We start from the raw sequence: 16,638 nt of genomic DNA on the forward strand, positions 1-16,638 counted from the left end.
ACATGTAATGGTGGTTCTTTGGTCAAAATGTTGCGTAGATGATGTTTTACAGACCATCTTCAAGTCGCTTTCTGACAGTCTCTTTAATTATTCCGAATGATTTCGTACATTAGGCGCACCGGGTTATAAGGTGCTGCCATCATATTGCAGTCTACACGTATATCTTATGTGTGACTGCCATCATATTGAAGTCTATACGTATCTCTTATGTGTGACTGCCATCCTATTGCAGTCTACATGTATCTCTTATGTGTGACTGCCATCCTATTGCAGTCTACACGTATCTCTTATGTGTGACTGCCATCATATTGCAGTCTACACGTATCTCTTACGTGTGACTGCCTTCATATTGCAGTCTGCACGTATCTCTTACATGTGACTACCATCATATTGCAGTCTACACGTATCTCTTATGTGTGACTGCCATCATATTGCAGTCTACATGTATCTCTTACGTGTGGCTGCCATCTACCGGTCACACTTATCATTTCACCATGTACCAAATAAAATAGCTTTGAGGTCTGTAAGCACAACCAAAATGATTCCGTACATTAGGCGCACCGGGTTATAAGGCGCTGCCATCATATTGCAGTCTACACGTATCTCTTATGTGTGACTTCCATCATATTGCGTGTGACTGCCAACATATTGCAGTCTACACATATCTCTTATGTGTGACTGCCATCATATTGCAGTCTACACGTATCTCTTATGTGTGACTGCCATCATATTGCAGTCTACACGTATCTCTTACGTGTGGCTGCCATCTACCGGTCACACTTATCATTTCACCATGTACCAAATAAAATAGCTTCAAGGTCGGTAAGCACAACTAAAACGATTCCGTACATTAGGCGCAACGGGTTATAAGGCGCTGCCATCATATTGCAGTCTACACGTATCTCTTATGTGTGACTGCCATCATATTGCAGTCTACACATATCTCTTATGTGTGACTGCCATCATATTGCAGTCTACACATGTCTCTTACGTGTGGCTGCCATCTACCGGTCACACTTATCATTTCACCATGTACCAAATAAAATAGCTTCGAGGTCGGTAAGCACAACCAAGATTGTTCCGTACATTAGGTGCACCGGGTTATAAGGTGCTGCCGTCATATTGCAGTCTACACATATCTCTTACGTGTGACTGCTATCATATTGCAGTCTACACGTATCTCTTATGTGTGACTGCCATCATATTGCAGTCTACACATATCTCTTATGTGTGACTGCCATCATATTGCAGTCTACACGTATCTCTTATGTGTGACTGCCATCATATTGCAGTCTACACGTATCTCTTATGTGTGACTGCCATCATATTGCAGTCTACATGTATCTCTTATGTGTGACTGCTATCATATTGCAGTCTACATGTATCTTTTATGTGTGACTGCCATCATATTGCAGTCTACACGTATCTCTTATGTGTGACTGCCATCATATTGCAGTCTACACGTATCTCTTATGTGTGACTGCCATCATATTGCAGTCTACACGTATCTCTTATGTGTGACTGCCATCATATTGTAGTCTACAAGTGTCTCTTATGTGTGACCACTATCATATTGCAGTCTACACTTATCTCTTTTGTGTGACCGCCATCATATTGCAGTCTACACGTATCTCTTATGTGTGACTGCCATCATATTGCAGTCTACACGTATCTCTTATGTGTGACTGCTATCATATTGCAGTCTACACGTATCTCTTATGTGTGACTTCCATCATATTGCAGTCTACACGTATATCTTATGTATGACTGCCATGATATTGCAGTCTACACGTATCTCTTATGTGTGACTGCCATCCTATTGCAGTCTACATGTATCTCTTATGTGTGACTGCCATCATATTGCAGTCTACACACGTATCTCTTACGTGTGGCTGCCATCTACCGGTCACACTTATCATTTCACCAATAAAATAAAATAGCTTCGAGGTCGGTAAGCACAACCAAAATTGTTCCGTACATTAGGCGAACCGGGTTATAAGGCGCTGCCATCATACTGCAGTCTACACGTATCTCTTATGTGTGACTGCCATCATATTGCAGTCTACACGTATCTCTTATGTGTGACTGCCATCATATTGCAGTCTACACTTATCTCTTATGTGTGACTGCCATCATATTGCAGTCTACACGTATCTCTTATGTGTGACTGCCATCATATTGCAGTCTACACGTATCTCTTATGTGTGACTGCCATTATATTGCAGTCTACACATGTCTCTTACATGTGACTGCCATTATATTGCAGTCTACACGTATCTCTTATGTGGGACTGCCATCATATTGCAGTCCACATGTATCTCTTATGTGTGACTGCCATCATATTGCAGTCTACATGTATCTCTTATGTGTGACTGCCATCCGATTGCAGTCTACATGTATCTCTTATGTGTGACTGCCATCATATTGCAGTCTACACATGTCTCTTACATGTGACTGCCATCATATTGCAGTCTACACGTATCTCTTACGTGTGGCTGCCATCTACCGGTCACACTTATCATTTCACCATGTACCAAATAAAATAGCTTCGAGGTCGGTAAGCACAACCAAAACGATTCCGTACATTAGGCGCAACGGGTTATAAGGCGCTGCCATCATATTGCAGTCTACACGTATCTCTTATGTGTGACTGCCATCATATTGCAGTTTACACGTATCTCTTATGTGTGACTGCCATCATATTGCAGTCTACACGTATCTCTTATGTGTGACTGCCATCATATTGCAGTCTGCACGTATCTCTTATGTGTGACTGCCATCATATTGCAGTCTACACGTATCTCTTATATGTGACTGCCATCATATTGCAGTCTACACGTATCTCTTATGTGTGACTGCCATCATATTGCAGTCTACACGTATCTCTTATGTGTGACTGCCATCATATTGCAGTCTACACGTATCTCTTATGTGTGACTTCCATCATATTGCAGTCTACACGTATCTCTTATGTATGACTGCCATCATATTGCAGTCTACACGTATCTCTTATGTGTGACTGCCATCATATTGCAGTCTACACGTATCTCTAAAGTGTGACTGCCATCATATTGCAGTCTACACGTACCTCTTATGTATGACTGCCATCATATTGCAGTCTACACGTATCTCTTATGTGTGACTGCCATCATATTGCAGTCTACACGTATCTCTTATGTGTGACTGCCATCATATTGCAGTCTACACGTATCTCTTATGTGTGACTGCCATCATATTGCAGTCTACACGTATCTCTTATGTGTGACTGCCATCATATTGCAGTCTACACGTATCTCTTATGTGTGACTGCCATCATATTGCAGTCTACACGTATCTCTTACGTGTGACTGCCATCATATTGCAGTCTACACGTATCTCTTATGTGTGACTGCCATCATATTGCAGTCTACACGTATCTCTTATGTGTGACTGCCTGCATATTGCAGTCTACACGTATCTCTTATGTGTGACTGCCATCATATTGCAGTCTACACGTATCTCTTATGTGTGACTGCCATCATATTGCAGTCTACACGTATCTCTTATGTGTGACTGCCATCATATTGCAGTCTACACGTATCTCTTACGTGTGGCTGCCATCTTCCGGTCACACTTATCATTTCACCATGTACCAAATAAAATAGCTTCGAGGTCGGTAAGCACAACCAAAACGATTCCGTACATTAGGCGCAACGGGTTATAAGGCGCTGCCATCATATTGCAGTCTACACGTATCTCTTATGTGTGACTGCCATCATATTGCAGTCTACACGTATCTCTTATGTGTGACTGCCATCATATTGCAGTCTACACTTATCTCTTATGTGTGACTGCCATCATATTGCAGTCTACATGTATCCCTTTTGTGTGACTGCCATCATATTGCAGTCCACATGTATCTCTTATGTGTGACTGCCATTATATTGCAGTCTACACACGTATCTCTTACGTGTGGCTGCCATCATATTGCAGTCTACATGTATCTCTTATGTGTGACTGCCATTATATTGCAGTCTACACACGTATCTCTTACGTGTGGCTGCCATCATATTGCAGTCTACATGTATCTCTTAGGTGTGACTGCCATCATATTGCAGTCTACACACGTATCTCTTACGTGTGGCTGCCATCTACCGGTCACACTTATCATTTCACCATGTACCAAATAAAATAGCTTCGAGGTCGGTAAGCACAACCAAAACGATTCGGTACATTAGGCGCACCGGGTTATAAGGCGCACTGTCGATTTTTGAGAAAATGAAAGGATTTTGAGTGTGCCTTATAGTCCGGAAAAATACGATAGTCGAAGCTTAAATATCTGCATTGTTAGCTGCCTCATGCTAGCAGTTGGTCACTATTTAAAACTCACATAAAAGGGAAATACGTGTGTCTTAAAGTGCAAAATTAAAAAAAGATTGAAAAACAAGTGCAGTTTTCTTGGAAGTTGCCACAAGATTAAGGTTTAGTTAACCAAAGTAGTCATCAAGTGTTTTATTCGGTTAATTGAGGCATAGCCTTTTTGGAGAGGAAGCCACTTATTTCGGAAATACAGTGTATATATTTTTTTTTTATCTTCCTTTCCAAAATTAAAATATCATATAACAAACATGCCTCCAAAACTCAAGCCAATTTGCGGATATATAAAGAAAACCACCAACTCACCTTGAAGCAGAGAGGCAATGAAAGAAATGTCAATACATATTAATTAGTATGTGATTGGATGATATCACAAGTGTGAGGCTCCTGGGCATACTTACGTTAGGTTCTCTATCTTTTTTTTATACATAGTATTTTTTTTTTTTGTATGTGTGTGTGTGTGTTTCGAGCAGAGGGATACTTTTATAAAACATAGGGTTTACTCACCAGGATAACCTTTTCGATGTCTTTTGACGGGCACCAGTGAAACATTCCGGTAGAGTCATACCTCTTCACATTCATGTCCATGTTTTCAATTTGTTCATTACCAGGTATTAGAAGGGGGTCGTGTCTACTGCAAAAAAAAAAAAACACACAAAAAAAACAACATATTCATATGTTTGGTCTCTCATGAGTACTTGAGTAGTGGTTCCTGCCTGGGTCTGGCCCTGCATGTTTGGAACCATGGACCATAGATGACGAGGTAATAGAACCTGGTGGTAGGGGTGTGTCCCGATCCGATACTGATATTGGTCCAAAATTAGCATAAAAAACAACACACATCAGATGATATCGGCTTGCATCTGAACTATCAGTAAAAAGTGCCGATACAAGCGGTTTACTTGTGCAAAGACATCCAGTTAACATCTAAATGTCCTCCAATAAGCTTACATGGTTGGTATTTTCTTATATTTTATTGGAGTCACTTACAAAAGGTAACCATAGGCACACTTGCCAACCCTCCCGAATTTTCCGGGAGACTCCCGAAATTCAGCGCCTCTCCCGAAAACCTCCCGGCACAAATATTCTCCCGAAAATCTCCCGATTTTCAGCCGAAAGACCTGAGTGAGGACAGCCTTTTTTCACGACGGGAGGGCAACTGCGTGACAAGAAATGAATCATCCAAATTAGAGATAAATTGTATTATTATGTTTATCTTACCTACAAATAAATATATTTATTAATTTAAAAAAATAATAAAAAACTAAATACATTTTTACTATATTTTGCTAAAAACATCAAAATTAATTGTATTTTTTCTGACTCCTTATTACATCCAGGCATTAGAATTATACATTAAAATAAACATATTTGAAATAATTAATTTTAAATTATCATAATAATTCATTTAAAATGACCATATTTAATTATTAAAATAATTGCTTGTTTATCAACAACTTTAGCATTTTATTCATTATTACATTTTGAAGCTCTCAGAAGCCACATTATGTTATATTCCTTAATATTTATTTATGCAAGTTTGAAGTGTCAATTATCTAAACACAGTTTTGTTTGCATATGTTCAGAATGTAGAGATATAAATAAATAAATATATATATATATATATATATATATATATATATATATATATATATATATATATATATATATATATATATATATATATATATATATGTATGAAACACTTGACTTGGTGAATTCTAGCTGTCAATATACTCCTCCCCTCTTAACCACGCCCTCAACCACGCCCTGCCCCACCCCCGACCACGCCCCCACCCCCCACCTCCCTAAATCGGAGGTCTCAAGGTTGGCAAGTATGACCATAGGCTACTAGGAGCTAGCAGCTACACAACAGCTAAGCACGTATTAGCACACAAGCTTGACATAAGTGTCATAATTGAACAATATTGCAGTCCAATGCAGCATATTTGTAAATACAAACTACTATTAAATAATCATTACATATTTACATATACAAAGTCTCCAAAACAGAAGCGTATTAGAAAAGTGTCCAGTAACAAACGTGTCCGCATCATTCAACTTACAACGTCAGGAGCTTGGCATAATGATTTATTGTGGCCGATAGGTGTTGCCAAAAATGCAAATGACCACTCCACTTAAACTTAAAGTGTCAGGTTCAAACACTGATGACAACTATTAAACAGACAAGAAGCAAGGAGTTATCGTTTATCGTCGATGTTCTCTACGAAATCCTTTCAGCAAAAATATGGCAATATCGCGAAATGATCAAGTATGACACATAGAATGGACCTGCTATCCCCGTTTAAATAAGAAAATCGCATTTCAGTAGGCCTTTAAAGGGGAACATTATCACCAGACCTATGTAAGAGTCAATATATACCTTGATGTTGCAGAAAAAAGACCATATATTTTTTTAACCGATTTCCGAACTCTAAATGGGTGAATTTTGGCGAATTAAACGCCTTTCTATTATTCGCTCTCGGAGCGATGACGTCACAACAAGTTGCACCAGTGGCCCAAAGATGCGAAAGTGGCAAGAAATTGGACGAAATTTGTTCAAAATACGAAGCTGTGGGGAAAGCCGACGAAATGGTCAGTCGTTTGTTCCGCACACTTTACCGACGAAAGCTATGCTACGACAGAGATGGCAAGAATGTGTGGATATCCTGCGACACTCAAAGCAGATGCATTTCCAACGATAAAGTCAAAGAAATCTGCCGCCAGACCCCCATTGAATCTGCCGGAGTGTGTGAGCAATTCAGGGACAAAGGACCTCGGTAGCACGGCAAGCAATGGCGGCAGTTTGTTCCCGCAGACGAGCGAGCTAAACCCCCTGGATGTCTTGGCTCACACTGTCCCTTATGCCACCGAAGATGATCAAGAGAAGAATATCGACCCTAGCTTCCCTGGCCTGCTGACATCAACTCCAAAACTGGACGGATCAGCTTTCAGGAAAAGAGAGCGGATGAGGGTATGTCTACAGAATATATTAATTGATGAAAACTTTATTCATTACTCGCGGTTTTACGTAAATTATGTGTTTACCAATAATTTAGCTTAAAAAGATTTTTTTTTTTCCATCATTCGAGTACATTCGGGTAGTCTTGTGTAATGCAGTATTTTGTGTCTATTTAGGTATGGTTAACCTGAGTGCTGAAATCGTGGAAAAATATATGTTCTTAGCGCACCTGAAATGGGCTGTCTGCACTCTCAAAGTGCATGTTGTTGCCAAATGTATTTCATATGCTGTAAACCTAGTTCATAGTTGTTAGTAACTATCTTATCAGACAGTGTTTAGCCGCTGAAATCCGAGTCTGATTTCGAGCTAATGTCGCTATACCTTGCTGTTTCACTGTGTGACGTCACAGGAAAATGGACGGGTGTATATAACGATGGTTAAAATCAGGCACTTTGAAGCTTTTTTTAGGGATATTGCGCATACTTGCCAACCTAGAGACCTCCGATTTCGGGAGGTGGGGGGTGGGGGGTGGGGGGGTGGTCGTGGTGGGGCGGGGGCGTGGTTGGGGGCGGGGCTAAGAGGGGAGGAGTATATTTACAGCCTGATCCCTGCAGCTATAGCCGCCCTTAACAGCAGGCCCGGCCGACCTGTCTGACAAGCCTGTAAATGTGTGTTAGTCATGTATGATGTCTTTTTGTTATTTTTTTTTTGTGTGATGTGTAATGTCTAGTGTTTAAATGTACGGCAGTGACAATGAATTTCCCCAAGGGGACCAATAAATCTAATCTAATCTAATCTAATTCACCAAGTCAAGTATTTCATATATATATATATATATATATATATATATATATGTATATATATATATATATATATATATATATATATATATATATATATGTATATATATATATATATATATATATATATATATAAGAAATACTTGACTTTCAGTGAATTCTAGCTATATATATATTTATTTTATATATATATATATATATATATATATATATATATATATATATATATATATATATATATATATATATAGTATATATATATATATATGCATATATATATATATATATTATATATATATAAATAAAAGAAATACTTGAATTTCAGTGTTCATTTATTTACACATATACACACACATAACACTCATCTACTCATTGTTGAGTTAAGGGTTGAATTGTCCATCCTTGTTCTATTCTCTGTCACTATTTTTCCAACCATGCTGAACACCCTTTCGCAGGTACCCAGAAAGGTTTCGAGTACCACCAAAAAAACTGAATCTCTGAAGACAATATACAAATCTGTGTTAAAGGTGTACAAATACTGTTTGTATAATAAGCATGTTATTTTTTTACAAATGAGGGTTAAGAGTTCAGTACTAAAAAAAAAAAGAAAAGAATATGGCTTAAGTACAGTTTTTTAATTGAGCTGCTGCATTTTTTGGTTGGGTTGTTTATTTATTTTCAGTAACTTCTACACATTTCTAAAAGGGGAGGAATGTAATAGTGATCTATGTTTGTCTGTTGCCATCTCCTGGTGAATGTTGGCTATAGCGTACTGGGGTTACTTTTTGGTTGGCCAACAATTTACGTGGTGTTGGGCTCTTGAAACTGCGGCCCTGTTCATTTTGGAGTTGAATAGTTCTGTGCTGATATCGTATCAGATCAATGTCATATCGGTCAATACTCAAAGCTCCAATATCGGTGTGGTATAGGAAGTGGAAAAAGTACCTGGTGGTATCTATAGTATTTGCCAACTGAAAAATTGTCAAAAGTGAGTAGAGCCTATTCCATAACTGCCAACCCTCCCGGATTTTCAGGGAGACTCCCGAAATTCAGCGCCTCTCCCGAAAACCTCCCGGGACAAATTTTCTTCCGAAAAAACTCCCGAAATTCAGGCGGAGCTGGAGACCACGCCCCCTCCAGCTCAATGCGGACCTGAGTGACGTGTTGACAGCCTGTTCACACGTCCGCTTTCCCACAATATAAACAGCTAATGATCGAGGGCGAGTTCTTGGTTTCTTATGTGGGTTTATTGTTAGGCAGTTTCTTAACGTCCTCCCAGCGCGGTAACAACACACAACAACAGCAGTCAAGTTTTCGTCTACCGTAAAGCAGTTCGTCTGCCGTAAACAGCAATGTTGTGACACTTTTAAACAGGACAATACTGCCATCTACTGTACATGCATATGTGACCCACCCATAATGTGTCACATTTTTGTGTTGATTTATTTATTTTATTTTGTGGTTTGAATTCGTTTTTGGAGCTGTCATTACACATTTATCAGTATTCACATTGGTCAGTAGGGGGCAGTAGGGCGTTTCTTCCCAATTGAATGCCATCACCTGCTGACCGGGAAGTGTCTTGTCATTCTGATGAGCGCGACCAGTCTGTGAACAATTGAAACGTCCTGTGTGCTTTTTCCTCCTGTATAACAGGTTAGTTTTGGTGAATCAACTCACTGAATAATATCCATGTGATCTTTATAAGTTTAAGTACACATTCTGATGGTGGAGCCTAACTCTAAAGTGTTTGTGAGTTGTAGTTTGTATTTGTGAATGAATCCAGTGCACAGCTGCAGTAATCAATACAAAAAGGCGACGTGAGTGCGCAATGTTTATATAGGAACTTCTGATCCTATTTCAGACTCCCAAATTAGAGCTCCCGTCTTCTTATTGATTTTATAATGTATATTTGTATAATGTGTGTGTTCTGAAATAGTAGGGCTGCAGCTAACGATTATTTTTCTATCGATTAATCTATAGATTATTTTTTCGATTAATCGGTTAATCTATAGATTATTTTTTTCGATTAATCTATAGATTATTTTTCCTTTTACCGATTTTTTTTTTTTTAATTTAAAATGAAGAGGAAAAAATAAATGTAGGCCAGTTTTTTCAAAAGGCATGGCTTTTATTTACAAAAAAAAAAGTATGGCCACTCAGTCAACATTGACAACAACATGACAAAATATTCTGTAACAATGTAAACATTTAAAACTTTTAACATTTAACAAAATTAAAAGTAGCTTATTTGCTTTTTAATGTGCAAATATAAAAGTAAACATCCAGTGCAAATCTTAATATTCTGGAATAGTATAAGCATTTCAAAAGTAAAAGTATTGCTTATTTTGCTTTAAAATGTGCAAAAATAAAGATAAACATCCAATACAAAAAAGTGCAAAACGGAAATATTCTGTAACAAGTGTAAACATTTCAACAAAAGTAAAAGTATTGCTTATTTGCTAAAATGTGCAAAAATAAAGCTAAACATCCAATACAAAAAAGTGTACAGTGTAAACATTTCAACAAAAGTAAAAGTATTGCTTATTTTGCTTAATAACACAACAATGATAGTATGATTAAAGTGAAAGTTAATTGTTCGTTTGTACATAGTATATGTAACTGTTAATGTTGTAAAAGGTATTTGCACAACTAATTAACGTTAGCGTTTGTGACACGTCTTGTGCCGTGGGGTTCTTTCAGGACCGACAGACTGAACGCCAGACGGCTTTGCCAGGTTTACAATCTTTTAATTTTACACAAAGTCTTTTCTCTTCCAACTGCGCGGATCGCGCACCTGGGCACGATTGCGGCGTCGCTCCCGGCGCGCCCCGCCTCGCCGCTCACTCGCCGCCGCCGCCTCCCCACAGCGTTAAAGAGGAGCGCGTCTTTGTAAACACTGAACAGGCACGCCAAACGCGCCTCTCAGAGCGAAACGGTGCTTTAGTTTATGAATTTACAACGCAGATACAAATGACACATTCATGTTTTTGTGTAATAATGACAACGTATACGCACGCGGACGATTGACTTGTTGATGGTGATGGCAAGAACGCTGTCGGGGGTTTTCTTTTCAAATGTTCGTTCATAGCCGTTGTGCTGCTATGATAGGCCATTTCCGCTCGACACAGTGTGCATACAACAACATTATTAGGCCGTTTATTGAAATACTCCCACACTTTTGACGACTTTTGGCGTGCTTTTTTCCCCTCGCTCGCATCGTCTGCTTTGTGCTCCGCCATGACAGTAAAGTAGAGTGACGTAAATATGCGACGCGCCGACGCACAAAAACGGCGTCGACGTATTTACGTAACCGATGACGTCGACTACGTCGACGCGTCGTTTCAGCCTTATGAAATAGTGACAGAGAATAGAACAAGGATGGACAATTCAACCCTTAACTCAACAATGAGTAGATGAGTGTTATGTGTGTGTAAATGTGTAAATAAATGAACACTGAAATTCAAGTATTTCTTTTATTTATATTTATATATATGTAATAAAATATATATATATAGCTAGAATTCACTGAAAGTCAAGTATTTCTTATATATATATATATTAACCACGCCCCCAACCACGCCCCCCAATCCCACCCCCCACCTCCCGAAATCGGAGGTCTCAAGGTTGGCAAGTATGGCCTATTCTGCTCATGTCCCCAAAAGGACTATTCCCATGGTGTCACGGGATTGCTATGATAGGCTGCAATGTACTTAAATCCCGGTCCTCATCTCTTTTGTTGGCATTCAGCCTCGGCGACAGCGCTTCTCAGCGCACACACACGCAATTTCTGAGGGAATTGCAATTTCTACTTCTTACTTTCTTACGCCCTTGATGTCAAGTCATCATGAAGCTCAAAGACGCAGCCAGGCGCCTCCGTCGCTCGCTCGCTCGCTCCGCCACGGAGAAGTGCAGCCAGACTCGAACGCCACAGACTGACACGCCGCACAACACAGCGCCAATTACCAGCTTTTAGCCTCTCTTCCAGGCTCCTGACGCCACGCCGTGCAAACAGTACCACACACACACACACACAGATAAAAAAAAGCGCCAACAGGCTCCCACTTTAAATATTTCAAGCACTTGCCCAATCACATTGTTCCCCGACTGACGGCCATGAATGTTTCAGTACGTGTCACGAGCAAACGGGCTAATTCACAGCAGTGGGGCGCTGAGTTTTATCCCGTGTAACACTGACCATGAAAGGGCTCCTGTCAGTCCTGCTTTAACGCCGCTCCTGCTCCCGCGCTTATTCCACACGACGGCTTCTCACAGCTCCTACAAAAGGCCATCCAGACATTTCCATCCACAACGCCGACTCGGGACGTGGAGCAGAAACATGCGTCCTCGTCGTACTGATAGTGATGCACTAATTCAGAGCAAATGAAGCAATAAGTTGTGCCAAACTTAACGGGGAACTGCACTTTTTTTTATTTTATTTTGCCTATCATTTCCAATCCTTAGGTAAGACAAGCGCGTTTTTATTTTTTCAATATATTTTTTTCATTTAATTTTTATTGACATCCAGCATTAGACATTCATATCCATTGCATTATATTCACATACATCATATATATATATATATATATATATATATATATATATATATATATATATATATATATATATATATATATATATATATATATATATATACAGCAGTGACGTGCAGTCACTAGAGGCAGGTGAGGCGGGGCATGGAAAGAAAAAAAATGTAAAAAGAAAAAAAAAAATTAAATTGTTATATGTATCCAGTGTTTATACTATAAAGTTATTTTCCATTTAACTTCACCAGTTTTAGATTATTTTTATTCAAAATTGCTGAATTTTCACATTTGCCGTTCAAATACTGAGAAGAGACGGTGCGGTGAACAGCAGCCAGTTGAGGCACGTCACTCAGTGCCTCAACATGGATTGCGCAATGACTCGGCTAACTGCTGGCCTGCTGTGCAGTGAGACTGTATTGCTATATGAATTATATTATACATTTCCATAGTTTAGTTAGCTGAGGTATATAATGTACAGTGTATTTTGTCAACAACTGTATGTGTGTAAAGTATTTCTTGTGCTGAGCAATCATAAAACTGCTGCGAAGACGCACTGGCTGAGGCTCGTGTAATCCCGCCTCCTGGTGCCGGTTAATGCACCTCCCGACGGGAGCGCCACACCAACCAAAGCCCACACCCAAACCCTCCACGTGCAAGACCGAATCCACCCAAAAAAAGTCACTTAACAAGAAGCCAAAAAGTGCAAAAACAACATTGCTCACGCCGGGGGAGCCGTGAACGACTGCAGGGACACAACATTAGGTACACCTGCAGACTGCAGCACAGATTTCATATTTCATTCATTCACAACTCCTCCAACACGAACACCACTGTTCCTGCACTTATAAGTAAAGGTAAGACCATAATAACGTTTTTTTTTTTATTAAATGTGATTTTTTTGTGTGCTACAGTTTGTATGTGTAAAGTTAAAGTTAAGTTAAAGTACCAATGATTGTCACACACACACTAGGTGTAATGAAATTTGTCCTCTGCATTTGACACATCCCTTGATCATCCCCTGGGAGGTGAGGGGAGCAGTGGGCAGCAGCGGCGCCACGCCCAGGAATAATTTTTGGTGATTTAACCCCCAATTACAACCCTTGATGCTGAGTGCCAAGCAGGGAAGAATGCTGGTATGAGCTTTTAAACATAACCCGTTAACTGCTGCCAATCAAATGGTGAATAAGATACTCTTTAGGGTTCATATGTTTGTAAATCTGACTGTGATGAAGTCAGTGCCTCACCAGCCATCAACCTCACCGCACGTCACTGATATGTACATATACATTGGGGCGGCATGGCGTAGTGGGTAGAGCAACCGTGCCAGAAACCTGAGGGTTGCAGGTTCGCTCCCGGCCTCTTACCATCCAAAAAATCGCTGCCGTTGTGTCCTTGGGCGGGACACTTCACCCTTTGCCCCCGGTGCCACTCACACCAGTGAATTGAATGATAGGTGGTGGTCGGAGGGGCCGTTGGCGCAAATTGCAGCCACGCTTCCGTCAGTCTACCCCAGGGCAGCTGTGGCTATGAAAGTAGCTTACCACCACCAGGTGTGAATGATTGATGGGTTCTACATGTAAAGCGACTTTGGGTACTTAGAAAAGCGCTATATAAATCCCAGTTATTATTATTATTATTATATATATATGTGTGTATATATATACATATATATATATATATATATATATATATATATATATATATATATATATATATATATATATATATATATATATATATACATATATATATATATATATATATATATATATATATATATATATATATATATATATATAATAATTTGTCCCAAACTTAACGGGGAACTGCATTTTTTTTTTTTTTGCCTATCATTTACAATCCTTAGGTAAGACAAGCACGTTTTTATTTTTTTTAATGCATTCTAACTCATAAATAAATAAAATACCAAATTTTTCGGATTATAAGTCGCTCCGGAGTATAAGTCGCACCGACCCAAAATGCATAATAAAGAAGGAAAAAAACATATATACGTCGCACTAGAGCATGGGTGTCAAACTCTGGCCTGCGGGCCAAGTTTGGCCCTTGAGGCAATATCAAATTAACATTAGAGCTGTAACACCGCATTCACAACTAATACGCATACTTGCTAACCCTCCCGATTTTCAGTGCCCCTCTCGAAAGTCTCCCGGGGCAACCATTCTCCCGAATTTCTCCCGATTTCCACCCGGACAACAATATTGGGGGCGTGCCTTAAAGGCACTGCCTTTGGCGTCCTTTACAACCTGTCGTTACGTCCGCTTTTCCTCCATACAAACAGCGTGCCGGCCCAGATATATGCGGCTTCTACACACATAAGTGAATGCAAAGCATAGTTGATCAACAGCCATACAGGTCACACTGAGGGTGGCTGTATAAACAACTTTAACACTGTTACAAATATGCGCCACACTGGGAACCCACACCAAACAAGAATGACAAACACATTTCGGGAGAACATCCGCACCGTAACACAACATAAACACAACAGTACAAATACCCAGAACCCCTTGCAGCACTAACTCTTCCGGGACGCTACAATATACACTGCATATACTCTGCATCGGGGTTATGAGATTCTAGTCCATAGTGGATCTAGCATAATATTGAGAGATTCCAGTCCATAGTGGATCTAACATAATAGTGAGAGTCCAGTCCATAGTGGATCTAACATAATATAGTGAGAGTCCAGTCCATAGTGGATCTAACATAATATAGTGAGAGTCCAGTCCATAGTGGATCTAACATAATAGTGTGAGAGTCCAGTCCATAGTGGATCTAACATAATACTGTGAAAGTCCAGTCCATAGTGGATCTAACATATTATTGTGAGAGTCCAGTCCATAGTGGATATAACATAATAGTGTGAAAGTCCAGTCCATAGTGGATCTAACATAATAGTGAGAGTCCAGTCCATAGTGGATCTAACATAATATTGTGAGAGTCCAGTCCATAGTGGATCTAGCATAATAGTGTGAGAGTCCAGTCCATAGTGGATCTAACATAATATTGTGAGAGTCCAGTCCATAGTGGATCTAACATAATATTGTGAGAGTCCAGTCCATAGTGGATCTAACATAATAGTGTGAGAGTCCAGTCCATAGTGGATCTAACATAATAGTGTGAAAGTCCAGTCCATAGTGGATCTAACATAATAGTGAGAGTCCAGTCCATAGTGGATCTAACATAATTTTGTGAGAGTCCAGTCCATAGTGGATCTAGCATAATAGTGTGAGAGTCCAGTCCATAGTGGATCTAACATAATAGTGTGAAAGTCCAGTCCATAGTGGATCTAACATAATAGTGAGAGTCCAGTCCATAGTGGATCTAACATAATAGTGTGAGAGTCCAGTCCATAGTGGATCTAACATAATACTGTGAAAGTCCAGTCCATAGTGGATCTAACATAATATTGTGAGAGTCCAGTCCATAGTGGATCTAACATAATAGTGTGAGAGTCCAGTCCATAGTGGATCTAACATAATATTGTGAGAGTCCAGTCCATAGTGGATCTAACATAATAGTGTAAGAGTCCAGTCCATAGTGGATCTAACATAATAGTGTGAGAGTCCAGTCCATAGTGGATCTAACATATTATTGCGAGAGTCCAGTCCATAGTGGATCTAACATAATAGTGTGAAAGTCCAGTTCATAGTGGATCTAACATAATAGTGAGAGTGCAGTCCATAGTGGATCTAGAATAATAGTGTGTTAGTTCAGTCCATAGTGGATCTAACATAATATTGTGAGAGTCCAGTCCATAGTGGATCTAACATAATAGTGTGAGAGTCCAGTCCATAGTGGATCTAACATAATAGTGTGAGAGTCCAGTCCATAGTGGATCTAACATAGTAATGTGAGAGTCCAGTCCATAGTGGATCTAACATAATCGTGGGAGTCCAGTCCATAGTGGATCTAACATAACACTGTGAAAGTCCAGTCCATAGTGGATCTAACA

General features: G+C 39.5%; 1 protein-coding gene across 23 annotated transcripts in view; it reads right to left on the reverse strand.

Moving 5' to 3' along the window:
• Window positions 1-16,638, reverse strand: part of kcnma1a (potassium large conductance calcium-activated channel, subfamily M, alpha member 1a) — a 691,811-nt gene that overhangs the window by 91,783 nt on the left and 583,390 nt on the right. For 12 of the 23 annotated variants that reach the window (XM_061936588.1, XM_061936904.1, XM_061936748.2 and 9 more), the window contains one exon: window positions 4,864-4,990. In XM_061936588.1, coding sequence (XP_061792572.1) covers window positions 4,864-4,990 — 127 coding nt within the window. The remainder of the gene's footprint in view (window positions 1-4,863; window positions 4,991-16,638) is intronic. The other 11 variants (XM_061937671.2, XM_061936669.1, XM_061937063.2 and 8 more) reach the window with 1 other exon arrangement.

The sequence above is a fragment of the Nerophis lumbriciformis genome, linkage group LG02 (genome assembly GCF_033978685.3).
Source record: "Nerophis lumbriciformis linkage group LG02, RoL_Nlum_v2.1, whole genome shotgun sequence".
NCBI lineage: Eukaryota > Metazoa > Chordata > Actinopteri > Syngnathiformes > Syngnathidae > Nerophis > Nerophis lumbriciformis.